Below are 27,039 nucleotides of genomic sequence, written 5' to 3' on the forward strand. Positions count from 1 at the left end.
TAGGTCAACGAGCAGAGACTACAGAAACAAGCATAATCAATAGAATACAAGAGATAGAAGAAAGAATCTCAGATTCTGAAGACACCATAGAGAAAATAAACGGACTGATCAAAGAAAACACCAAAACCAACAAATTCTCATCACAAAACATTCAGGAAATATGGGACACAATAAAAAGACCAAACCTAAGAATAATAGGGATAGAAGGAGAAGAGGCACAGCTCAAAGGACCAGAAAACATTTTTAACAAAATTATGGAAGAACATTCTCCTAGCACGCGGACTGGAGAAGTGGAGTCCTATGCTGGCTTTGTTGCCAAGCTGTGCCCTCATTCCCCCCCATTCCGAGCTTACCCAGTTTACTCTTGGAAGGATCCCAGAGCTCTGATCAGAGCCCATCAGGCCTTTAGAACCAAGAATTTTGGGAAACAGGGCTGAAGTCGCCTCTTTCTCTCCCTTTAAGCCGTGAGCATCTCACACCATGGCAGTTCCTGAGACCCGTCCCAACCACACTATTTATATCAACAATCTCAATGAGAAGATCAAGAAGGATGAGCTCAAGAAGTCCCTGTATGCCATCTTCTCCCAGTTTGGCCAGATCCTGGATATTCTGGTGTCTCGGAGCCTGAAGATGAGGGGCCAGGCCTTTGTCATCTTCAAGGAGGTCAGCAGCGCCACTAATGCCCTGCGTTCCATGCAGGGGTTCCCCTTCTACGACAAGCCCATGCGCATCCAGTATGCCAAGACTGACTCGGACATAATTGCCAAGATGAAGGGCACCTTTGTGGAGAGGGACCGCAAACGAGAGAAGAGGAAGCCCAAAAGTCAGGAGACACCAGCTGCCAAAAAGGCTGTTCAGGGTGGGGCAGCTGCCCCTGTGGTGGGCGCTGTTCAGCCTGTACCGGGTATGCCGCCCATGACTCAGGCTCCCCGCATCATGCACCACATGCCAGGCCAGCCTCCTTACATGCCACCACCTGGCATGATCCCACCACCGGGCCTTGCTCCTGGCCAGATCCCTCCTGGGGCCATGCCCCCGCAGCAGCTCATGCCTGGACAGATGCCGCCTGCCCAGCCTCTCTCCGAGAATCCACCCAATCACATCCTGTTCCTCACCAACCTGCCTGAGGAGACCAATGAGCTCATGCTGTCCATGCTTTTCAACCAGTTCCCTGGCTTCAAGGAGGTGCGTCTGGTCCCCGGGCGGCACGACATTGCCTTTGTGGAGTTTGACAACGAAGTGCAGGCTGGGGCAGCATGAGATGCCCTGCAAGGCTTTAAGATCACGCAGAACAGTGCCATGAAGATCTCTTTTGCCAAGAAGTAGCGCCTTCCCCCACGAGGCGTCCCGGTCCCCATTCTGGGGCTGCCCCTTACCCCCCCCTTGGCTCAGTCCCTGAAGGTAAGTCCCCCTTGGGGGCCTTCTCAAGCCACGTGTGAGTGTGTGGTTGACACACAGCATTGTACCCAGAGTCTGTCCCCAGACATTGCACCTGGTGCTGTTAGCTTTTGATTAAAGTGGTTTTTTTGAGGGTTGGCATTTTACTACAAAAAAAAAATGAAAGAAAACTTTCCCAACATAAAGAAATATATTCCTTTGAATATTCAAGAAGCATACAGAACACCAAACAGACTGGATCAAAAAAAAAAAAATCCCCTCGCCATATAATAATCAAAACACAAAATATACAGATTAAAGAAAGAATATTAAGAGCTGCAAAGGAAAATGGCCAAGTAACTTATAAAGGTAAACCGATCAGACTTACACCTGACTTCTCTATGGAAACCATGAAAGCCAGAAGGTCCTGGATAGAGGTACTACAGAAACTAAGAGACCATGGATGCAAACCCAAACTACTATACCCAGCCAAGTTATCGTTCACTATCAATGGAGAAAACAAGACATTCCAGGATAAGAACAAATTTAAACAATACGTAGCCACAAATCCAGCCCTACAGAAAGTAATAGAAGGAAAATCACAACCCAAGGAATCCAACATTGCCAACACTGCCTACAATAACCCAGGCATCTAGCGACCCTTCAACAGCACAACTCAAAGAAGGGAGACACACAAACTCTTCTACCAAAAGCAATAAGAATAACCGGAGTTAACAACCACTGGTCATTAATATCACTTAATATTAATGGTCTCAATTCACCAATAAAAAGGCACAGGCTAAGAGATTGGATACGAAAACAGGATCCAACAGTCTGCTGTTTGCAAGAAACTCATCTCAACCACAAAGACAGGCATCTACTCAGAGTAAAGGGTTGGGAAAAGGTTTTTCAAGCAAATGGTCCTAAGAAAAAAGCAGGTGTGGCCATACTAATTTCTAACAAAACTGACTTCAAACTTAAATCAATCAGAAGAGATCGAGAGGGACACTTTATACTCATAACAGGAACAATTCAGCAGGATGAAGTCTCAATCCTGAATATCTATGCCCCTAATATAAAAGCACCCACTTATGTAAAAGAAATATTGCTAAAACTCAAGGCAGACATCAAATCACACACACTAGTAGTAGGAGACTTCAACACACCTCTCTCACCAATGGACAGGTCAATCAGACAGAAACCTAATAGAGAATTAAGAGAATTGTTGGAGGTAATGAAGCAAATGGACTTAACAGACATCTATAGAACACTCCACCCAAATAGGAAAGAATATACCTTCTTCTCTGCAGCTCATGGAACCTTCTCGAAAATTGACCACATACTTGGAAACAAAGGAAACCTCCACAGATACAAAAAAATATCAGTGTCCACCTGTGTCTTATCAGATCACCACGCATTAAAGTTAGAAGGCAACAACAATGCTACCCCCAGAAAGCTGACAAACTCATGGAAACTGAACAGTCAACTACTGAACCACACCTGGTTCAAGGAAGAAATTAAGAAAGAAATTAAAGTCTTCCTTGAATTTAATGAAAACAAAGAGACAACATACTCAAACCTATGGGACACGATGAAAGCAGTGCTAAGAGGAAAGTTCATAGCACTAAGTGCCCACTTAAAGAAAACGGAGAAAGCATACATTGGGGACTTAACAGCACACCTGAAAGCTCTAGAAAAAAAAAGAAGTAGACGCGCCCAGGAGGAGTAGAAGACTGGAAATAATCAAACTGAGGGCAGAAATCAACAAAATAGAAACACAGAAAACACTCCAAAGAATCAATGAAACAAAAAGCTGGTTCCTGGAGAAAATCAACAAGATCGACAAACCCCTATCCAAACTAATTAAACGACAGAAAGAGAACACGCAAATAAATAAGATCAGAAATGAAAAGGGGGACATAACCACAGACACAGAGGAAATTCAGAGAATCATTAGATCTTACTACAAAAGCCTATATGCCACAAAACTGGAAAATGCAAAAGAAATGGACACTTTTTTAGATAAGTACCATATACCAAAGCTAAAGCAAGACTAGGTGAATGATCTAAATAGACCTGTTAGTGGCAAAGAATTAGAAACAGTTATCAAAAATCTCCCTTCCAAAAAAAGCCCAGGACCAGATGGTTTCAATGCAGAATTCTACCAGAACTTCCAAGAAGAGCTAATACCTATACTCCTTAATGTATTTCACAATATAGAAACAGAAGAGTCATTGCCAAATTCCTTTTATGAAGCTACAGTTACCCTGATACCAAAACCACACAAAGACCCAACCAAGAAAGAGAATTACAGGCCTATCTCACTCATGAACATCGACGCAAAAATTCTCAATAAAATACTGGCAAACCAAATCCAAGAACACATTAGAAAAGTTATCCATTATGATGAAGTAGGCTTCATTCCAGAGATGCAGGGCTGGTTCAACATACGCAAATCTATCAATGTAATCAACCATATAAATAAACTGAAAGAAAAAAACCATATGATCATTTCATTAGATGCTGAAAAAGCATTCAACAAAATTCAACACCCCTTTATGATAAAGGTCTTGGAGAGACTAGGGATACAAGGGTCATACCTAAATATAATAAAAGCTATTTACAGCAAGCCGACAGCTAACATTAAATTAAATGGAGAAAAACTCAAAGCCATCCCACTAAAATCAGGTACACGACAAGGATGTCCACTCTCTCCATATCTCTTCAATATAGTGCTTAAAGTTTTAGCAATAGCAATAAGACAACATAAGGGGATCAAAGGGATCCATATTGGAAAGGAAGAAGTTAAGCTTTCATTATTTGCCGATGATATGATAGTATACATAAGCGACCCCAAAAACTCTACCAAAGAACTCCTACAGCTGATAAACACCTTTGGTAATGTGGCAGGTTACAAAATCAACTCCAAAAAATCAGTTGCCTTCCTATACACTAAGGATAAGGAAGCAGAGAGGGAAATCAGAGAAGCATCACCTTTCACGATAGCCACAAATAGCATAAAATACCTTTGGGTAACTCTGACCAAGGAAGTGAAAGATCTATTTGGCAAGAACTTTAAGTCTTTGAAGAAAGAAATTGAAGAGGACACCAGAAAATGGAAGGACCTCCCTTGCTCTTGGATTGGGAGGATCAACATAGTAAAAATGGCAATTCTACCAAAAGCAATCTATAGATTCAACGCAATCCCCATCAAAGTCCCATCAAAATTCTTCACAGATCTGGAGAAGACAATAATCAACTTTATATGGAAAAACAAAAAACCCAGGATAGCCAAAACAATAAAGGATTGTCTGGAGGCATTACCATCCCTGACTTCAAACTCTATTACAGAGCTACAGTACTGAAAACGGCTTGGTACTGGCATAAAAACAGAGAAGTCGACCAATGGAATAGAATAGAAGACCCTGACTTTAGCCCACAAACCTATGAACACCTGATTTTCGATAAAGGAGCTAAAAGTATACAATGGAAAAAAGAGAGCATCTTCAACAAATTGTGCTGGCAAAACTGGAAGTCAATCTGTAGAAGAATGAAAATAGATCCATATCTATCACCATGCACAAAACTCAAGTCCAAATGGATTAAAGACCTCAATATCAGTCCAAACACACTGAACCTGATAGAAGAGAAAGTGGGAAGTACTCTACAACACATGGGCACAGGAGAACACTTCCTACGTATAACCCCAGCAGCACAAACACTAAGGACATCATTGAATAAATGGGACCTCCTGAGACTGAGTAGCTTCTGTAAAGCAAAGGACACTGTCACTAAGACAGAAAGGCAACCCACTGACTGGGAGAAGATCTTCACCAACCCCGCAACTGACAAAGGTCTGGTATCCAAAATATATAAAGAACTCAAGAAATTAGGCCGTAAAAGGTTAATCAATCCAATTATAAAATGGGGCACTGAGCTGAACAGAGACTTTTCAACAGAAGAAGTTCAAATGGCCAAAACACATTTAAGATCGTGCTCAACTTCCTTAGCAGTCAGGGAAATGCAAATCAAGACAACATTAAGATACCATCTTACACCGGTCAGAATGGCTAAAATCAAAAACACCAATGATAGCCTCTGCTGGAGAGGTTGTGGAGAAAGGGGCACTCTCATCCATTGCTGGTGGGAATGCAAACTTGTGCAACCACTTTGGAAAGCAGTGTGGCGGTTTCTCAGGAAAGTCGGGTTCAACCTACCTCTCGACCCAGCAATACCACTATTGGGAATATACCCAAGAGATGCCCTAACATACAACAAAAGTATATGCTCAACTATGTTCATAGCAGCATTGTTTGTAATAGCCAGAACCTGGAAACAACCTAGATGCCCTTCAATGGAAGAATGGATGAAGAAATTAAGGAATATATACATATTAGAGTACTACTCAGCAGTAAAAAACAATGACTTCTTGAATTTTGCATACAAATGGATGGAAATAGAAAACACTATCCTGAGTGAGTTAAGCCAGACCCAAAAAGAGGAACATGGGATGTACTCACTCATATTTGGTTTCTAGCCATAAATAAAGGACATTGAGACTATAATTCGTGATTCTAGAGAAGCTAAATAAGAAGGTGAACCCAAAGAAAATCATATAAGCATCCTCCTGAATATTAACCTTCATCAGGCGATGAAAGAAGACAGAGACAGAGACCAACATTGGAGCACTGGACTGAAGTCTCACGATCCAAAGGAGGAGCAGAAGGAGAGTGAGCACGAGCAAGGAACTCAGGACCGCCAGGGATGCACCCACACACTGAGGCAATGGGATGTTCTATCAGGAACTCACCAAGGCCATCTGGCCGGGGTCTGAAAAAGCGTGGGACAAAACCGGTCTCGCTTAACATAATGGACAATGAGGACAACTGAGAATTGAAGAACAATGGCAATGGGTTCTTGATCCTATTGCACGTAATGGCTTTGTGGGAGCCCAGGTAGTTTGGATGCTCACCTTACTAGACCTGGATGGAGGTGGGTGGTCCTTGGACCTCCCACAGGGCAGGGAAATCTGCTTGCTCTTTGGGCTGAGGAGGGAGGAAGACTTGATTGGGGGAGGGGGGGAATGGGAGGTGGTGGCGGGGAAGAGGCGGAAATCTTCAATAATTAAATAAATTAATTAATTAATAAAAAAAAGAACTTGCTGTGGATGCTTCATTACTAGATATACCCCTCTATACTTTGGCTTAAAAGAGAGAGCTGCCTTTTAAAATGTAACAGACAACATGGCCAATGTGACAGTATAGTATAATTATCAGAGTAATTGTCTTTAGATCTAGAGATGTTAATATTAATTGTACATACATACACACGCACCTTATGACTAAGAATTTGTGTGTCCCAGATACTGTTCATAATGAGAAAAAAGCTTATTTCTTTCTATTTTATTTAAATTTCATTTTGCAATCCAACCACAGTTCTACCTCTCATCCCTCCTCCCACTCCCTCTTGCCTCCACCCCAGTCCACCATGATCCACTCCTCCCAACAGGAAAGGGTTCCCATGCAGAGTCAACATAAAAGTCAATTGAATTCCTAAAGTGAAATCAATGTCCCTTTAACACTAGATAATACCATATGGTACAAAACATCTTCCCTGGCTCTTAGGCTGTTTTCACTCTCTCTTCCACAGACACCTCCAGGAAGAAGGAGTAATGTTTATGTCCCATTTATGGCTAAGAATTCCACAGTTTCTAACTTTGTTGTACATTGGAAAGCTGTCAGTCTAAGAGCTCATCACTAAAAGAAAAGCTTCAAAAAGCTACTCTGATGAAAACTTGGAGGGTCATTAATTCATGGATACAACAGTAACTCATTAAGTCATTAGGAGTCGATTAATACTGTTGCCATTTAGCAGATCAATAATAAGTTGGTTTTCCCCCTAGATTCTTGCCCCTGATAAGAGTGTCAGGTATGAATTTCAATTTGTGGGATAGGCCTTAAATCCAATCAGAAAGCTTTTGGTTACTCCTATGACATTCTTACCACTATTGAACCAATGGATATGTTTTGCTGGGTCCACTCATTATTGTATCTCACAGTGTTCATAAGTTATGTAAGATAAATGATTATTATTTCCTCTAGCGCTATGTGTAGAACCTTTCAGTATTATAAATTATAAATTATAATGAAGCTTCCAAGTGAACACCATTTTCATTTTTTCATGATTTTAAATATGTGGTATCTTTAGCACTAAGAACCTATTGTCAAGTTCTGGAGGGTGAACAAGAGCATTGGTAATATCCTACAATGTTTGGGGGTCAAAGGAACCTTACTGAAAAATTCCCAAGATGCAACCCATTCTTGGCAGTGGAATTTTTATTTGTAACTCTGTGGTGTAGTATCTAGGAGGGCATTATTGCCTAGTTGTAGAGTAACTCCATTTAAAAGATGTTTATATGTGTATATACATATATTTTAAGAAGTTTCCATATTACTTTTTCAAAACATTTTAAATATAAATTATCCCTCAGTGTATCCACTTCTCTACACTGCCACCTTATCCCAGCCCCGTTTAAGACTTCTCTCATTATTCCCTTTAAACCTTTTATAAAACTGCATTGAATCTGTAGGTTATTATTGGTAGGATGGATATTTCTACACTATCAACGCAGAAATTTAGAAGTTCAAACCCAGTGGAAGTTATTTTGACTGAGTAAGAATCTAAAGTACTAGAACAGTGAATAATGATGGCCATCAGTGTCCCTCAATGGTCTTCTGTATGTGCTGAGCTGGCAGGGTCCCTTGATGGCCCTCTGCTTACACTGAACTGGTAGAACTTCTCACTGCCACAGTAACACTGGGGAGGACAAAGGCAACACACTCTTTGCTCCCTTAGTTGGTTTTGCGTTTGTAGGAAGTAAGTTTGATCCCCCATGACTTAAGACATAAATTTCTCTATGGGCAGACCAGAAATCATCCTGGGAAAAGAGAATATTAATCTGAAGGGTAAACGTTCTTCAGGGTCCTAAGTCACTTTGGGACTCCATCTAAGAAACATTAATTCAGATTTATGACAGTAGAGCTCAGGACTGGACTCAGTATAAAGCAAGCTCTATAAGAATGAGTATGCACTAATGTTTGAGGGTTTTTTCATTTCTCATTTAGGAAGCCAGTATGTAAATGGAGATTGGTCATTGTTGAGCAAACTAATGATACTTTCAGAGCATTTTCAACATGAATTGGAAATATTCCAGAAAGAGCTATCCCAAATCTTCTTTTCTAAGGGAATGAATAGAAAATTAAACCAAAATCAACTCCATAGGGTGACAAATCCCTGGGGATTGCCTTGATCTCCCATAGGACATCTAAATCTTCAGAGTTTTCCAAATACTTTAAATCCCGGACAGAAAATAAAGCACTTTAAAAATCCTTTTATTTAAATTGTAAGATATTTCCATTTCCTGATTGCAGTGGACTCCTAGAGTTAAAAGAAAATGCACTTAAATCTGTGTAGAGAGACATTTGCTAAATAACATAGCTAGATTTTTATACTCTGAATTATGTTAAATCCCAGAAGAATGGTGATTATTCAAAAGTACCTTAAATATGGGAAACCAATCTGTGGATAACTGTAAAGTTTTTGGACTCCCCATTGAGAAGAAACATGTAGCTTAAACAATTTAATATTTGTTAATACAAAGGTCTTTATTTAGAAAGACCAGTTTAAAAGTAGAGACAGCAGTAAGAAGGGACATATAGGTAAACAGTGAACAGTAGCCACACTAAATATAAGAGTCAAAATTGTATGGCTCACATTTATAAAAGTAGTATTTCTAAGATACCAGGAGACAGATTCATATGTCTTTAAATATGTTTTCTGTTTCTCAAATGATTTTAAAGTGCTAGAACGCATTTTTGTTACAAAGACAAATCTACAAACTCAGAAAGGGCCTTTCATGACTCTCACTCAGTGGTCCCAGGAAGCTGTAGTTTGGAACAGCAGTGGAGAAGTTCATCCTCCATGAGCCCTTGAGAGATCATGGGAACCTGAGCAACCATCATAGAAACCTAAACATTGGATTTCTTTTTTGGGGCAATCCCTCCTCTATTCTGTCTCTCCTGGAATGTAACTAACATTATTTATTTCTTCACTCTGAACCTGCACTGATTCCTCTAAACTTGATGGGTATTTATTTCTTTTGATATATCTATGAGCCAATAGGCTAGGAGAGTGGTTCTTAATCTGTGTGTTGCCACCCCTTTGGGGATTTCATATTAGATATTTACACTATGGTTCATAAGAGTAGCAAAATTGCAGTTTATAAAGTAGCAAAAGAAATAATTTTATGGTTTGTAGTCCCACACAAGAGGAATTGTATAAAAGGGTCACAGTATTAGGGAGGTTGAGAACTACTGACCTAGACTTAAATGTAATGAAGGAAGGGATTTCACCTATTCAGTTCTATGTGAGAGTTAGATCTTAACCCAAGGAACATGGTAAATACTCCGTGAATACCTGCTGAATAAATGAATTTCAGAGTAAGGTGTTATTTCTGAGTTAAGGGAGTCATGAGGAGAAACAACAACAGTAGTGACCATTTTTGAATACCTACTATTTACTATTTAATAATATATTATTAATAAGTACATTATATGGTACATTTTACTTAATCCTCTGACCCATTAAATATAAAATCTAGAGTAAACTGGAGTGGTGCATGCTTGTACCATCTCAAAACTCAGAAGACTGTGGCGGGAGGGTGATGAGTTGCAGGCTACTATAACTACAGAATAGAAAAGACTATCTCAAATTAGCAAAACAAACAGTGAAAAACCAAAAGCAAACAACAAAAAAAACCCACTGGCACTGCAAAAGAATCTCTACACTATCCGTAGTCTTAATTTTATGTATGAGAAGAATGAATACATTGAATAAATTGGGCAGTAACCTCTTGGCTAACAGTTGATTGTGCCTAAACTGAAAGTCACTTATCTGACTCCAGTTCTACCTTTTCATTAGACTTTGTTCTTGTTATATCTCAGAAGAAAAAATTCTCCTATGACAGACAAGCCTCTTCAAGGCCCCTTTCATGTCCTTGTTCCTTAAACTATAGATAAAGGGGTTCAACATGGGAGTCACCACTGTATACATTGCAGCAGCTGCAACATCCTTCTCTGTGGACTCTACGGAGGGAGGAAACAGATAGACACTGAAGAGCGTCCCATAGAAAACACAGACAACACAGAGGTGGGAACTACAGGTAGAAAAGGCCTTTGAACTCCCACCTGAAGTCTTAACCCTAAGGACAGCAAACACAATGTGGACATAGGAGATGACAATACTTACAAAGGGGACCATGAGTACTGTGCCTCCAAAGCCAGAAAGCACTAACTCATTGACATGAGTGTCAGAGCATGATAGTTTCAGAACAGAGGTAATGTCACAGAAAAAGTGAGCTATTTCCCCAACAACACAGAAGGACAGTCGAGCCATGAGGAGAGTGTGAGTCAGAGCAACTACGTTGGTGAGGACCCAGCACAGGGCAAGCATCAGGGCACAGAATCGGGTATTCATGATTGTGGAATAATGGAGAGGGCGGCAGATGGCCACATAGCGGTCATAGGCCATCACAGCCAGGAAGAAGCTGTCCAGATCACCAAACATCATGAATAAGTACATTTGTGTTAGACAACCAGTATAGGAGATGGTATGGCACTGAGTCTGAACATTAAACAGCATCTTGGTCACTGTAGATGATATTAAACCCATATCAGCAAAGGACAGGTTGGCCAAAAAGAAGTACATAGGAGTGTGAAGGTGTGTGTCAGAGCCAATGGCCAGGATGATGAGCACATTCCCAGTCAAGGTGACAAGATACATACACAGGAAAATCCCATAGAGTAACAGCTGTTGCTCTGGAAACCCTGATATTCCTCTCAGATAAAACTCTGAAACGATGGATTGGTTGTCCATGAGCCTACAGAACCTGGAGGTTAGAAAAGATAGTCAGAATGTAGGGATAATCTCAGTCTGGCTTCTGAGCCTTTCAATCCCACATCTGTATTTATGTTCACTCTCTTTGCTTGCAGCATGACCCCACATCTTTCATGTTCATGTCCTTTTGATGACTCTCCTATTCCTTCCTCTGTATTAGATATTATATTCTCATCATGATCTTCAGGTATACTCTCTCTATCATTATCAAGCCTTAGCCTAATTTTACAGCTCCTGTCATTTCCATTAGTGTGATATGGTGTATTCATGAATATGCTGAGGTAGGATAAATTTATATTCTTTGGGTAAATGATTCAATGGAGAGAGAGAGAGAGAGAGAGAGAGAGAGAGAGAGAGAGAGAGAGAGAGAGAGAGAGAGAGAACTTCCTTTTATACTGAAGGATATATTCATCACTTGTTCCAACAGAAAATATCAAATCCTGCATATGCGCTTTGCCCATGCCATCACCTTCATCCTTTTGGGGATACTTGCTACCTAGTCACTTGTTAAGTGTCAGGCACTGTTAAGCACTTACACAGACTTCTTCATCACTAAGTGAACTAAGGCACAGAGGTTGGCACTATTACCTTCACAGGGTAAGGAGTGTAGGTGTTTGAGTGGTTTCCACAGGCACCCACCACTCATAAAAGCAGATATCATCAGAACTTCGTCATTAATCAATACAAAGAAAGTAGTTCTCTGTCATTTCATTTATATTGATCTCCCAGAATTCTTAGTTAACATTTCTATCATGCCCTTACTATTTTGTCTCCTTGACTTTAGTAGAGCAAAGGTGATGTTCAAGAACTGAGTAGATCCAAAGAGGTCAGCTGACACAAAGATTTACAATCTTTGACAATAGACTAGTTTATCAAAACACATCAAAAACTTGTTAAAAATATAAAATTTTGTTCTCTGTTGAGAATTATTGAACTAGTATTTTCTATGGCACATCTGCAAAATTGTCCTTCAAAAATAAATCTTCAAGCGTTCTGATGTTCAAGTAAGTTAACATATGTTTATTTAGGTTGATACATGTGTTTGAGTCACAGATAAGGAAGGTTGTGCTTAAATATAAGGTGACTGAAAACTCAGTATGCACTAGAATACATGGAGTAATGAATTATATTATATACAGTGTATATACCTATATATTGTTTTGAACATCTTTCTTCAGCAGAGATGTCCATTCATTTCCATTGAGTCTTTTAAAATAAATTGTAAATCATTATAGGATTGAACAACGAGCCTTGTATTAACTGTGACAGCTTGTACTATATGTAGGTGCTTCAGTTTATGGTATGAAATGTTAGTATATGAACAATCTCCCAATTTTTTTTGATATACCTAAATCCCAGCATTTGCCTTCTCTTTAGTTTTTCTCTTCAAACACTTTGTACTGGTACCTTTCTCTTCACTCTTTATTTCAAGTAGTTTATCCTTATTATATTATTTGTGAGCTCAGAAAACTATATAGATTTTTGAAACACCAATGATGTGCTTCCTGAGACTTGTTGAAGCCCCCCTCTCTCTCCCTCTCTGTCTCTCCCTCTCTGTTCCTCTCTCCCTCTCTCTTCTTCTTTCCCTCTCTCCTCTCCCTCTTTACCCCCCCCCTCTCTCTCTCTCTCTCTCTCTCTCACACACACACACACACACACACACACACACACATCCTAGGTTAAGAAATTTACTTACCATAACAGTTTCTTCTGTTACGGTGTCAATCAAAATAGGTAAGTGTTGCCTCAAGGATAGAAAACAAAGTAGTGGTGCCAGCCTGAGCTATTTAAATTCCACTTCTCACTTCTACCCTGGTCAGTGAACAGAAAGCAATGGAAATGTTCTCTTAACCTCAGTCTTTTAGACAGACCTTGTGAATTGGAATTAGGAGTCATAATCATAATTGATAAAAACAAACAGTAAGCATCCAGAAATCACAAATCTAAACTAAGATTAAAAATATAATTTTAAAAGGACAGTGGCAGTAGCAGAAGGAAGTAAAGGTAAGGTAAGCCAAAGGTGAGCCTGAATCGGGGTCTGCAGCAGTCACACTGTGTTCACTGACTGGAAGGAAAAACACATAGGAGGAGAGGGTCTGAAATGACCCTTGCAGATGACTTTGGACACAAAATGCTCTAATATTGTCTGAATCAGGTCTTCAAGAACTTTAAAGCATTCTATGATTTTAGTTTGAAACCAGATTTAAAGAGAAAGAGAGAAGTTAGTTCATCAAGAGGTATAGCAGTTTACCAGTTGGACTGGGACTGAATAAGCATGGGTTGAAACTGGACTCTCTGAACATGGCGGACAATGAAGGCTGATGAGAAGCCAAGGACAATGGCACTAGGTTTCGATCCTAATACATGAACTGGCTATGGGGGAGCTTAGCCTGTTTGGACGATCACCTTCCTGGACCTAGATAGAAGTGGGAGGACCTTGGTCTTCCCGCAGGGCAGGGAATTTGTACTGCTCGTCAGTATCGAGAGGGAAGGGGAATGGAGTGGGGGGAGGAGAAGAGGAGTGGGGATAGAGAAAGGGGAGTGGGAGGAGGGGCAATATTTGGGAGGAGGGGGAGGGAAATGGGAAACGGGGACAGGTGGAAATTTTAATTAAAAAAGAATAAAAAGAAAAAGAAAGAGGTGTAGCAGTTTTCACTTTGGACATCTAAACATACAAAGAGTCAGGGGACAGAGTTCCCATGAGCCTTGTTCCTGCAAACACTCATAATTACCTCAGGTCTCTCCTCTGTACTGTAATTGACCAAGTTAGTATAGTACTGATGTCAAATAAAAGTGATGGTTTATTTCTTTTTAAATGTTGTGACTTTAACGATTTTTCATTTTGCATTGATTTACAATGATAGTTATTCTAAAACTGTGCTTTGTAATAAAATAAACATATCTCCATGGAACAAGGTCCCTGCTCATAAACTCTTATGAATGCAATTCCAAATCTGCCAGTTTCCACCATGCACACAGTTTAACATCACAGGGCATGCATTGTTTGAAGAATTTTCATGTTAATGGTTAAAGATGTTATATTAAACTCATACATCTGATTCCAATCATAGTTACTATAGGTGATGCTTTTTATAAAGGTGTAAATGCTATAAAGACAAGAGAAACAAGTAGAGTAAATAATAGTATAAAAAATTTTGCCGACAGAATCCAGATAAAACTGGGAGACTGAATGTAATCCTCAAGTTGACTGAATTTTGGAGGTATTTTCCTCCCGATATAGGCTCCTGAACTCCTTTCATTTAACAATTTATTTAGAAACTTGTAACTATAAATAATGTCCCCACTCCACCAAAAATGTAGTGAATCTGAGATCCCTAGATTTCCATAAGCTATGATCCAAAGCTTAGGAAATCAATGAGCTTCAATTGTGACTTTTAGAATATTTTCTCACAAGCTATTTTCTTTCAGAGCCCTGATGTCAAACTTTGAGCTGTTTCAGGGTTGTAGAAACACCAGCAACAGATGTTCAGATCTAACAAATGTAGAATGCATGAATTAGTTTAAAAAGTATTGATGCAAATAGCCATTTATCTGTAGATTTTTCCTCCCACACTAACCAGTCAAATTTCAGTTTCAATATTTTAACTGAAATATTTAAATGCAGTGTATAAATTTTAGAAGCAAGCTAGAGAGAAGACTCAGTGGTTAAGAGCACTAAATGCTTTTACAGAGAACCTGGGTTCAGTACCCAGCACTCACATGGCACCTCACAACCAGCTGCAAGTTGGCTTCTGCAAGTACCAGGCTTGAGTTTGATGCACAAGCATATATGAAAACAATGTATCTATAAGCATATAATAATTGTTTCAAGTAAAATTTAAAAATTGAATGAAATAATTAAGTAGATTTATCCAGTTCGGTGGATAGGACAGTATTTTTTACTAAGAAGATATTTGGGAAGAAATTTCAAGCAAAACATTTACAATTAGAGCTACAAAAATACTTTGTGAAAAATCCTATATGTAAGAAGAGGATTAGGAGAAAGATCTTAATTTGTCTTTTTATTAACAGTATTCATTTTTAAAGGTACAAACACTCCAGAAGGAAAAAGGGCAAATACAGTAACGGGAAAATTAAAAGATAAAATTATCTCAAAAAATCAAGAGAAAAAAGCTGTAGGTACAGCTCAGTGACTGAGTGCTTGTCAGGCACATATATGAGGCGGGTTTGTACCCTAGCATTTCAAGGAAACTGAAATGAAGTAAATGTTTTCTGCTACCAGCAAGGAGAAATATGTAAGGTTTTTAGAAAGTCTGGTTCTTTTGTACTTATTAAATTGTAAATAATTCTATAAAAATCCTTGTTGCCCAACAGTAGTGTTTGGATGGTGTACAGTGGTTAAGGGGGTTAGCCTCTAGATATGAGCAAACACCAGGAGAAATTCTACTCAGATCATTACCCTTGCTGGATACCCGTCTTCTCAACTATATCAGAAATACACAGACCTTGAGATAAAAATAATCAACTTTATATGGAAAAACAAAAAACCCAGGATAGCCAAAACAATCTTACACAATAAAGGAACTTCTGGAGGCATTACCATCCCTGACTTAAAACTCTATGATAGAGCTACAGTATTGAAAACAGCTTGGTATTGGCATAAAGACAGAGAAGTTGACCAATGGAATTGAATAGAAGACCCAGATATTAACCCTCAAACCTATGAACACCTGATTTTTGAAGAAGGAGCTAAAAGTGTACAATGGAAGAAAGAAAGCATCTTCAACAAATGGTGCTGGCACAACTGGATGTCAACCTGTAGAAGAATGAAAATAGATTCATATATCACCATGCACAAAACTCAAGTCCAAATGGATTAAAGACCTCAATATCAATCTGAACATGCTGAACCTGATAGAAGAGAAAGTGGGAATAGTCTGCAACACATAAGCACAGGAGACCACTTCCTACGTATAACCCCTGTAGCAGAGACAATAAGGGCAACATTGAATAAATGGGACCTCCTAAAACTGAGAAGGTTCTGTAAAGCAAAGGACACTGTCATTAAGACAAAAAGGCAACCTACTGACTGGGAGAAGATCTTCACCAACCCTGCAACGGACAAAGGTTTGATCTCCAAAATATATAAACAATTCAAGAGACTAGACTTTAAATTGCTAATTAACCCACTTAAAAATGGGGTACTGAACTGAACAGAATTCTCAACAGAAGAAGTCAAATGGACAAAAGACACTTAAGGTCATGCTCAACCTCCTTAGCGATCTGGGAAATGCAAATCAAAACAACTTTGAGATACCATCTTACACCTGTCAGAATGGCTAAAATCAAAAACACCAATAATAGCCTTTGCTGGAGAGGTTGTGGAGTAAGGGGTACCCTCATCCATTGCTGGTGGGAATGCAAACTTGTGCAACCACTTTGGAAATCAGTGTGGTGGTTTCTCAGGAAATTCGGGATCAACCTATCCCAGGATCCAGCAATATCACTCTTGGGAATATACCCAAGAGATGCGCTATCATACTACAAAAACATTTGTTCAACTATGTTCATAGCAGCATTATTTGTAATAGCCAGTACCTGGAAACAACCCAGATGTCCTTCAATGGAAGAATGGATGAAGAAGATGTGGATTATATACACATTAGAGTACTACTCAGCGGTAAAAAACAATGATTTCTTGAATTTTGCATGTGAATGGATGGAAATAGAAAACACTATCCTGAGTGAGGTAACCCAGACCCAAAATGATGAATATGGTATGTACTCACTCATAAGTGGATTCTAGCCATAAATAAAGGACATTGATCCTACAATTTGTGATCCTAGAAAAGCTAAATAAGAAGGTGAACCCAAAGAAAAACATATAGTTATCCCCGTGGATATTGGAAGTAGACAAGATGGTAAAGCAAAAATTCGGAACTTGGGAGTGTGGGTGGGGTAGGGGTAAGGAGAGATGGGGAGAGAAATGTCAGAAGGGGGGGATGGGGAGAGCTTGGGGGAATGGGAAGGTTGGGATGGAGGAAGGGTAGATATGGGAGCAGGGAAGTATATATCTTAATTAAGGGAGCCATTTTAGGCTTGGCAAGAGACTTAACTCTAGAGAGGTTCCCAGGTGTCCAAGGAGATGTCCCTAGCTAGTTCCTTGGGCAGCTGACGAGAGGTGAAGTGGGAGCTTCAGGCTGTGTTCATGCCGCCCCAGCTCTTGGTCGCATAGCTAGCTTATGCCCCAAAATAACAACACACAAACTCTATTCATTTAAACACTGCTTGGCCCATTTCTGTTCATGTGTGTAGCACCCCAAGGTGCGCTTACCAGGAAGATTCTAGCCTACGTCCATCCTGGGTCAGAGGTTCATCGCATCTGCTCTGGATAGGAGAGCATGGTGTCTGTCTCTCAGAGGAGCTGCCCTGCATCTGAGCTCACTTCCTCTTCCTCCCAGCATTCTGTTCTGTTTACTCCACCCACCTATGTTCTAACCTATGAGGGTCAAGCAGTTTCTTTATTTTTAACCAATGACCTTCCTCCATCATTTCCCCTTTTTCTGTTTAAACAAAAAAAAAGGAAGGCTTTAACTTTAACATAGCAAAATTACATATAACAAAACAGTTACCAAGTAAAAATTACAATATTTATATCTATTTTATCTTTATCATAACTAAGGAAAACTATAACTATAACTATCTATTCTTCAACTCCATCAAAAACTCGAGAAGGATACAATATTACCCAAGCAAACAAAAATTAAGCAACTTTCAAACTCTAGAAATGACAGAGACATCTCACTGCCTTGACAATCACCCAAAGTTTCTCTGTACTGTTGGGGCATCCATCTTCGGCCTACAGGCCCATAGTTTCCAGCAGACATTTCCATGAAGCAGGAAATTTCAAAGGCAGTTCAGTCACTATCTGCTGTGTCCTGCAGAATGTCTCACAGACTCTTTCATGAATCAGGAACTCACCTTTAGGCAAGTTCAGTAGTCCTCTCTCTGTGGGTTCTCTGTGTCCAGTTTATACAATAGTCCAGGCAAGAGCAGTTTCTTGCCCAAATGGCTATCAAACTCCATAAGGTATCTCTTCGATGCCCATCTTCTTTCTTCTTGAAGTAGATTGGTGCTGCCAGGAGCAGACGTGTCTCATTGTCATGAAAAACCCTAAGTTATTAAAACACTTAAAATGCCATATCTTATAATCTTTGAAAGGTATGAAGAATGCCTATCTAAAATATATCTATGTACATCTAGAAAATCTAACTAACATGACTACAAGCTTGACTATTATTGATTATTATCCATTAACAACCTATATACATTACATTTTTAAATGAACTACACAATCACAATACCTTAATCAAGGTCAGAAATACATATACCTATAACAAAATTGACCTTAAAATCGATGGCAATGCAAATTATTCATACCTATATCATCTCCCCCTTTAAATGTAAAAGAACATTTACAAACAATATTTGGGAATATGGACGTAGTTATTTCTCTTCAAACTGCTTCCTGCTGAATGGGGGTGCTGTTATTCGGGTCTTTTATGGGATAACCTGTCTGTTAGGTTCATCTCAGTCAGCAGTTGAGCAAAGTAATTTTCTGAAGGTGTTCACTGCAACCTTTCAGGAGGGCATGGTCTACCATACCATATTGAAATAGAAGAAATCCACAGGGTCTCATCCTCTGTGAAAACAAAATAAGAAACTCTTTTCTAAAGTATCATATCCTTAGATCCAAATTCTGAAGTCAAGGTATTTTGAAAATATCTATCTTGTATTAGTTCAGCAGCATTTATAAACAAATATCTTTTAGCATCTGTTGCTCCTTCCTTAGCATTCAAACAATTCAAATAGAGCATAATAGCATACAGTATCAAGATTCTCTGTGTATTTTCCATCTTTGTGCAGCTTTATTTTAACTCTATTTTGTTTATTTTTACTTTTGTTTTATATTCTCTGTATATATTTGTCCTGGAATAACTCTGTAGACCAGACTGTCCTTGAACTCTCAGAGATCCTTCTGTCTCTGCTTCCCAGGCATTGGGATTAAAGGCGTGTGATACCACACCTTGAAGTCACAGAGGTAAATCTCCCTCTGCCTCCCAAGTGTTGGGATTAAAGGTGTGTACTACCACACCCAAAAACTCTCTTCCTTCCTTATTTTTGTTTTTTTAAAAAAAAAACTTTAACTTTTAGCCTGCATATATTTTTAACACACTGTAAATCATTTAAAGATTTTTCTTTGTCTTTGAATCTCTCCTTACTGTATATCTCTCTTTTTCTGACCACATGAGTCTTTAATTTACCAAGCAATATCAGTAGGACGAAAGCCGTGGCTTTGACGGCTGGATCCAGCCCATTCCTTAGCTTTCCAGCCTCATGGCGGAGATACCAGCTGTAGCCATATTTATCACCACAACTCTGTGGCGTTTCAAGGTCCTTGCCAGCAAACAAGCTACAACACTCAAATGCATTCTCTGTAGCTGACCTCCTGCCTCAAAGAGTCAGAGTTTGCCCTGGCAGGATGACCCACAAAGCTGGCATTTTAAAACAGCACAACTTTTTTCCTGCTACGGCCTAAAACAAACAATCATGCAGTCAGCTTTTCATCAACACTGTTCAAGTGTTCATGGCAGGACCTCTTATTGAGCTGCGGGTTTTGCAGCTAAAGCTGAGTCAGGAAGCCTCTCTTAGATGAGAGCGCTTGCTTTCCTCTAGCAAGCAGAGCAGACCCAAGAAATTGCTGCTACCAAGAAAACATGCTTTATTCTTTCCCAAGCTTTCTCAGGCTTTCTGTAGATTTAGTGCCCCATGTCTGGGCACCAGATGAAGTGGCAGTTTCGGGCTGTGTTCATGCCGCCCCAGCTCCTGGTCACATGGCTAGCTTATGCCCCAAAATAACAACACACAAACTCTATTCATTTAAACACTGCTTGGCCCATTTCTGTTCATGTGTGTAGTACCCCAAGGTGCACTTACCAGGAAGATTCTAGCCTACGTCCATCCTGGGTCAGAGCTTCATCGCATCTGCTCTGGATAGGAGAGCATGGCATCTGTCTCTCAGAGGAGCTGCCCTGCATCTGAGCTCACTTCCTCTTCCTCCCAGCATTCTGTTCTGTTTACTCCACCCACCTATGTTCTAACCTATGAGGGTCAAGCAGTTTCTTTATTTTTAACCAATGACCTTCCTCCATCAGAGAGGGAGTTTGAAATGGCCCTAACCTATTGCCATACTGATGAATACATTGCATGTCACCATAGAACCTTCATCTGCCAATGGAGGGAGATAAAGACAGAGACCCACAGTAGCACTGGACTGAGCTCCCAAGGTCCAAATGAGGAGCAGAAGGAGGAAGAACATGAGCAAGGAAGTCAGGACTGCGAGGGGTGCACCCACCCACTGAGACATTGGGGCTGATCTAATGGGAGCTCACCAAGGCCAGCTGAACTGGGACTGATGGAGCATGTGATCAAACCAGACTCCCTGAACGTGGTAGACAATGAGTGCTGACTGAGAAGCCAAGGACAATGGCACTGGGTTTTGATCCTACTGCATGTACTGCCTTTGTGGGAGTCTAGTCAGTTTGGATGCTCACCTTCCTAGACCTGGATTGAGGGGGGAGGACCTTGGACTTCCCACAGGGCAGGGAGCCCTGACTGCTCTTTGGACTGGAGAGGGAGGGGTAGGGGAAGTGGGAGGATGGGGGAGGGAAATGGGAGGAGGTGGAATTTTTTAATAATAATAATAATAATCCATCAAAGACATCAGAAAAAAAGAAATTCTGATTTTCCAACTCCCAAAGCTTGCTTTCTCATTTATGATTGTGTACTGAACTGTTCAGGAAGAGAAGGTTGCTGGCAGGAACATGAAAGATGGGCACAGATTTTCTAGCAGCTGTGGTGTGAGCTGCTATTGCCAGCGTGCTTTACATTTGCTGTCACTGATATGAGCCATCACACAAGGCTTTGAGATGTTTTGAGGAAATGTCTTGTATTAACATTTTTCTGTTTAGGGAAATCAAATATGGCCATGTTACCCTGCATACATCTAACCTAGGCCCTCTGCATGTGTGTTGTGGTTGTGTAGTTTGGTGTTCTTGTAGGACTTCTAATATTGGGATCATTGGCTGTCCCTAACCCCTTTGCCTGCTTTTGGGACCTTTTCTTCTTACTGGGCTGCCTCATCCATCCAATATTAAATCCCACATACTTCTAATAGACCATGCTGACTTTTATAATCAAGTTTATCTCTTTTCTACAGACCCTGTTGCAGCATAAAAAGAAAAATTCACATCTGGGTGCTTATTATATTAATTATTCTATAAAATGTTTTGTGAGTTGTATGTTGTCCATCCTGAAGCATTGGGGACAAGCATGCAATGACTCAAAGGTACAAGAAAACAAACATTTTTTGTTGATATACACTAGTAATTTGAGTGACAGTCCAGGCAGCGAGATGTCTCTGTCAAATCTAGAATTTTGAAAGTTGCTTAAAATGCACTTCCTATTTACTTAGGCAATATTATATCCTTCTGGAGTCTTTGATGGGGTTGAAGAATTTATAGTTATAATTATAGTTTTCTTTAGTTATGATAAAAGATATAACTGACTTGTTATGTGTAATTTTACTATGCTAAAGCCTTCCTTTTTATTTAAATAAAAAGGGGAGGTGATGTGGGAGTCCGCTCTGTGTGCTGTGATTACCATTAATGAATAAAGAAACTGCTTTGGACCTATAGCAAAGCAGAATTTAGATAGGCAGGGAAAGCTAGGCTGAATGCTGGGAGAAAGAAGGGCGAGTCAAAGGGAGATGCCATGGAGCCACCGCCAGAGATATGCATGCTGAAACTTTGCTGGAATGCCACGACCTCATGGTGATATACAGATTATTGGAGATAAGTTAAATTAATCTGTAAGAGTTAGCCAATAAGAAGCTAGAGCTAATGGGCCAAGAAGTGATTTAATTAATACAGTTTCTGTGTGATTATTTCAGGTCTAAGCTAGCCAGGTGGCTGGGAACAAACAAGTGGCCAAGAGGCCTCATCTAACACACTATCACTCATTGTTCAACACATCAGATCTTTTGAAAGAGAGAACTAGAATGGAAATATGTTTCCAAAACCAGGTATATTTGATTATAGAGCCTGTGACTTTTATTTTGTCACATTGTGCTGACAATGACAAACAGGTTTTAGAAGTACAACCAGCCAGCCTAGCAGGCCTGAGCCAGCAAACTCCATAGGAACAAGACTGAGCCAGCAACCTAGACCAGAGAAGGTCTGGGACAGTGAAATCCACAGAAGCAGGAGTGGATCCACACCAGGGTCATTTGAGGAAGCAGGACTGGGCCAGGGGCCTAGACCAGAGCAGGCCTGAGGTGGCAGACTCAATGGATTGGGACTGAGCCAGCTACCTAGGCTGGAGTGGGCCTGAGAAAGTGAGCTACAAGGGAGTGGGAGCTGATCCAGACCAGCACACTTGTAGAGGCAAGACTGGGCCAGTGGCCTGGGCCAGAGCAGACATGAAACAGCAAATTCCACAGGAGCAAGTACAGGGGAGCAACCACTGAGCAAGTGGGCCAGAGTTAGAGACCTCTATGGATTCAGGCATGAATCTGGAACCTTTGAGGGAATAGACCTGGACCAGGACCCCTGTGGGTCTGGGCGTGAGTCTAGGACCTCCAAGGAACTAGGCCGGACCCAGGACCTCTGCAGGTCTGGGCATGAGTCTGGTACCTCTCAGGGAGTAGGCAGGAACCAGAGGTCTCTGTAGGTTCACATGTGAGTCTGGGACCTCTGAGAGAGTAGGCCTGAGCCAGATCCTCTGCGGGTCTGGGTACATCTGAATATGGGACCCCTGAGGGAGTAGATCTAGCCATAGACCTTTGCAAAACCAACCCAAGCCAGAGAACTCTGCAGGAGCAGATCCAGACTAGGGACATGTATAGAAACAGGTCTGAGCTTGCAATGTAGGCCAGAGCAGTCCTGAGGCAGTGAACTCCACAGAAGCAGATCTGAGTCAGCAACCTTGGGCCAGAGAGGGGCTGAGGCAACAAATTACACAGGAGTAAGACTGAGCCAGAGACCTGGGTCAGAGCAGGCCTGAAGCAGTGAACTCTATAGGAACAAGACTGAGCCAGTGACCTAGGCCAGAGCAGGTTTGAGGCAATGAACCCCAAAAGAGCAGGACTGGGCCAGCGGCTTGGGCCAGAGCAGGCCTGGGACAGTGAACTCCATGAAAGCAGGAGCAGATCCAGATCAGGGTCATTTGCAGAAGTAGAAAAAGACTGAGCCAGCAACCTAGGCCAGAGCAGGTCTGAGGCAGCAAACCCCAAAAGAGCAGGACTGAACCAGTGGCCAAGGTCAGAGCAGGCCTGAGATAGCAAACACCATGGGAGCAGAGCAAAGCCCAGGAGTCCTGAGCAACCTCAAGGAACATGGAATGACCAATGGGATAACTAGAACCGCAATACTAACTGCACCATGAGAAGCAACCATCTGAGCCTTGGATCCACAGGCACCTAGGAGATTAATCACCAGAATCACCGACAGCCCCAATGACACCAATTAGAGGAAAAGATAAGTAGACAAGGTGATAACAATGAAACACCACAAAGAGCAACATGACACCAGTAAAATCTAGAGACCCTACAACAGCAAGACTTGAACAATGAAATAGATAAAGCACAGAAAATGACCTAAAAAATAGCTTCAGGAGAATGTTTGAAACTCTTAAAGAGGAAATGAGAAATTCTCTCAAAGAAATGGAGGAAAAGACAAACAAAAAATTGGAAGACATCAGCAAATCCCTTAAAGAAAACCAAGAAGAAGCAATCAAACATATGAAAGAAACTATTCAGGACTTAAAAACTGAAATAGAGAAAATACAGAAAACACAAACTGAGAAAATTATAGAAACAGAAATCATGAAAAAATAATCATGAACCACAAACACAAGCATAAGCATCATAATACAAGAGATGGAAGAGAGAATCTCAAGCACTAAAGATACAATAGAGAAAATAGACTCATCAGTCAAAGAAAACATTAAATCTAACAAAAGCTTAACGCAAAATATCCAGGAAATATGGGACACCATGAAAAGACCAAACCCAAAAGTAATAGGTATAGAAGGAGAAGTTCAACTCAAAAGCACAGAAAATATATTTAATAAAATCATAGAAGAAAACTTTTCCAACCTAAAGAAAGATATGCCTATGAAGCATAAAAGAAGCATACAGAAGACCAAACAGAGTGAATCAAAAAAAAGTTCTCTTGCTACATAATAACCAAAAACACTAAAAAGAAAGAATATTAAGAGCTGCAAAAGAAAAAGGCCAACTAACATATAAAGGCAGACCTATCAGAATTATGCCTAACTTCTCATTGGAGACAACGAAAGCCAGAAGGCCATGGTCAAGCACTATGAAGAAAATAAAGGCCATCTATGCCAGCTCAAACTATTATATCCAGCAAAGCCTTCAATCACAATAAAAGGACAAAACAAGATATTTCATGACAAAACCAGATTTAACCAATACCTAGCCACAATCCCAGTCATACACAAAATGCTAGAAGGAAAACTCCAGCCCAAGGAAGTTAGCTACATCAACAAAAACACAGACAATTGATAGTCTCATGGCAGCAAAGAATGGAAAAACACAAATTAACATTACCAAGAATGAAAACTAAATTAACAGGAGATAACAATCACTGGTTATTAATATCTCTTAATATAAATAGACTCAACTCACCTATAAAAAGACACAGACTAAAAAAAAAAAGACACAGACTAACAGATTGGATATGAAAACAGAATCCTTCTTTCTTCTACATACAAGAAACACACCTCTACCTCAAAGACAGACATTGCCTCAGAGTAAAGGGTTGGGAAAAGATTTTCCAATCAAATGGACCTGCTGGTGTAGCTATCCTAATATCTAACAAAATAGACTTCAAGCTAAAATCAATCAAAAGAGACAAAGAAAGACATTTCATATTAGTAACAGGAAAAATCCATCAAGAGGAAATCTCAATACTGAACATCTGTGCCCCAAATACAAGGGTACCCTCATATGTAAAAGAAACACTTCTAAAGCTTAAATCATACATTAAACCCCACACACTAATAGTGGGAGACTTCAACACTCCACTCTCACCACTGGACAGGTCAGTCAGACAAAAGATTAGCAGAGAAATATGGGAACTAACAGATGTCTTACTCAAATGGACTCAACGGGCATCTGTAGGATATTCCATCCAAACAGAAAAGAATATACCTTCTCCTCAACACCTCATGGAACCTTCTCAAAAATTAACCACATATTCAGAATCAAAACAAACCTCGACAAATACAAAGAAGTTAGAATGACCCTATACATATTATCATATCACTGTGGCTTAAAACTAAAATTCAAGAGCTATATTAATTTGAGAAAGACCACAACACATGGAAATTAAACAATGCTCACCTGAATCATCAATAGGTCAAGAAAAAATAAAGGAAGAAATTAAAGACTTCCTAAAATTTAATGAAAATGACAACACAACATACCCAAATTTATGATACATAATGAAGGCAGTGTTAAGAAAAAAGTTCATAGCGCTAAATGCCTACATAAAGAAGCTAGAAAAATCTGACACTAGTGAATTAACTGAACATTTGAAAACTTTAAAACAAAAAAAAGCAAACTCACCCAAGAGAACTAGAAGGCAGGAAATAATCAAATTGAGAGCTGAAATCAACAAAATAGAAACGAAGAAAACAGTACAAAGAATCAATGAGACAAAGAGTTGGTTCTTTGAGAGAATCAACAAAATTGACAAACCTTTAACCAAACTAACCAAAAGATAGAGAGAATATCCAAATTAACATATTATTCCAATGGCTGATTTATGAAGTATTGGCACAGGGTGGTCCTATTGAGCATTTTCTGTGGAAAGATAATTCATTTATATCTCCTAGAAGGCTGAGAATTATTTTAAATAGGCACTGTGAAGGCAAATTTTTCACTGTCCTTTTCTTGAAAAGATTTAGTGAGGAAACAGTCTTTTAAATCAATAACTATAAGAGAACATCATTTACGCAATAGGGAGGCAAAGGAATTCCAAATTGTAGAGGGACCATAGGTTGGATTACCTTGTTAACAGCTCTTAAATCTGTCACCATTCTCCATTTTCCAGATTTCCTTTTAACAACAAATACAGGAGAAGTCAAAGGGCTGGTTAATTCTTCAATATGATGAGTATCTAGTTGCTCCTGTACGAGCTGTACTAAAGTCTTCAGTTTCTCTTCTGTTAAAGGCAAAATTGGTTCCTCAGTTAACAATTTTAAAAGTAGGACCATTGATACCTCTAAAAGTTTGCTAGATGCTTTCTTTTCTTTTACAGCCTGAATGGCTGGTGACCTTTGTGTATAGTACCTTATAATATCTTTCCCAGAATTATGAGTTCCTGGGACTGCAAGAATGTTAATCTGGGCATTCCATTGCTGCAGCAGATCATGACCCCATAGATTCACTATGATATTAGCAACATATGGCCTCAGCCTTCCTCTCTGGACTATTGACCCTATTAATTCAACCCATCATGAGCTTTGTTTCACTTGAGATAGGGTTTCAATTACTAGAAATTGAACATCTGCCTCTTGAAGAGGCCATTTCAGATGCCAAGATTCTGAAGTAATGATAGTCACATTCACACCTGTGTCCAGTGGTTGTGTAGTTCATTT

At 39.9% G+C, this 27,039-nt stretch overlaps 2 protein-coding genes across 2 annotated transcripts; one reads left to right on the top strand and one right to left on the bottom strand.

The window, feature by feature from the left end:
• Positions 1 to 342: 342 nt before the first annotated feature.
• Positions 343 to 1,332, top strand: LOC130864726 (U1 small nuclear ribonucleoprotein A-like). The gene has a single exon (XM_057755466.1). The coding sequence runs from the start codon at positions 481 to 483 to the stop codon at positions 1,258 to 1,260; it is 780 nt and encodes a 259-aa protein (XP_057611449.1). The 5' UTR covers positions 343 to 480; the 3' UTR covers positions 1,261 to 1,332.
• A 9,036-nt stretch (positions 1,333 to 10,368) lies between these two features.
• On the bottom strand, positions 10,369 to 11,310 carry LOC130864377 (olfactory receptor 1N1-like). Its single transcript, XM_057754634.1, has one exon. The coding sequence runs from the start codon at positions 11,308 to 11,310 to the stop codon at positions 10,369 to 10,371; it is 942 nt and encodes a 313-aa protein (XP_057610617.1).
• Positions 11,311 to 27,039: the final 15,729 nt, after the last annotated feature.

The sequence above is a fragment of the Chionomys nivalis genome, chromosome 22, assembly GCF_950005125.1.
Source record: "Chionomys nivalis chromosome 22, mChiNiv1.1, whole genome shotgun sequence".
In the NCBI taxonomy this organism is placed as follows: domain Eukaryota; kingdom Metazoa; phylum Chordata; class Mammalia; order Rodentia; family Cricetidae; genus Chionomys; species Chionomys nivalis.

Coding starts and splice junctions, on each gene's coding strand:
- LOC130864726 (XM_057755466.1), top strand. CDS start 481: ATGGCAGTTCCTGAGACCCGTCCCAACCACACTATTTATATCAACAAT.
- LOC130864377 (XM_057754634.1), bottom strand. CDS start 11,310: ATGGACAACCAATCCATCGTTTCAGAGTTTTATCTGAGAGGAATATCA.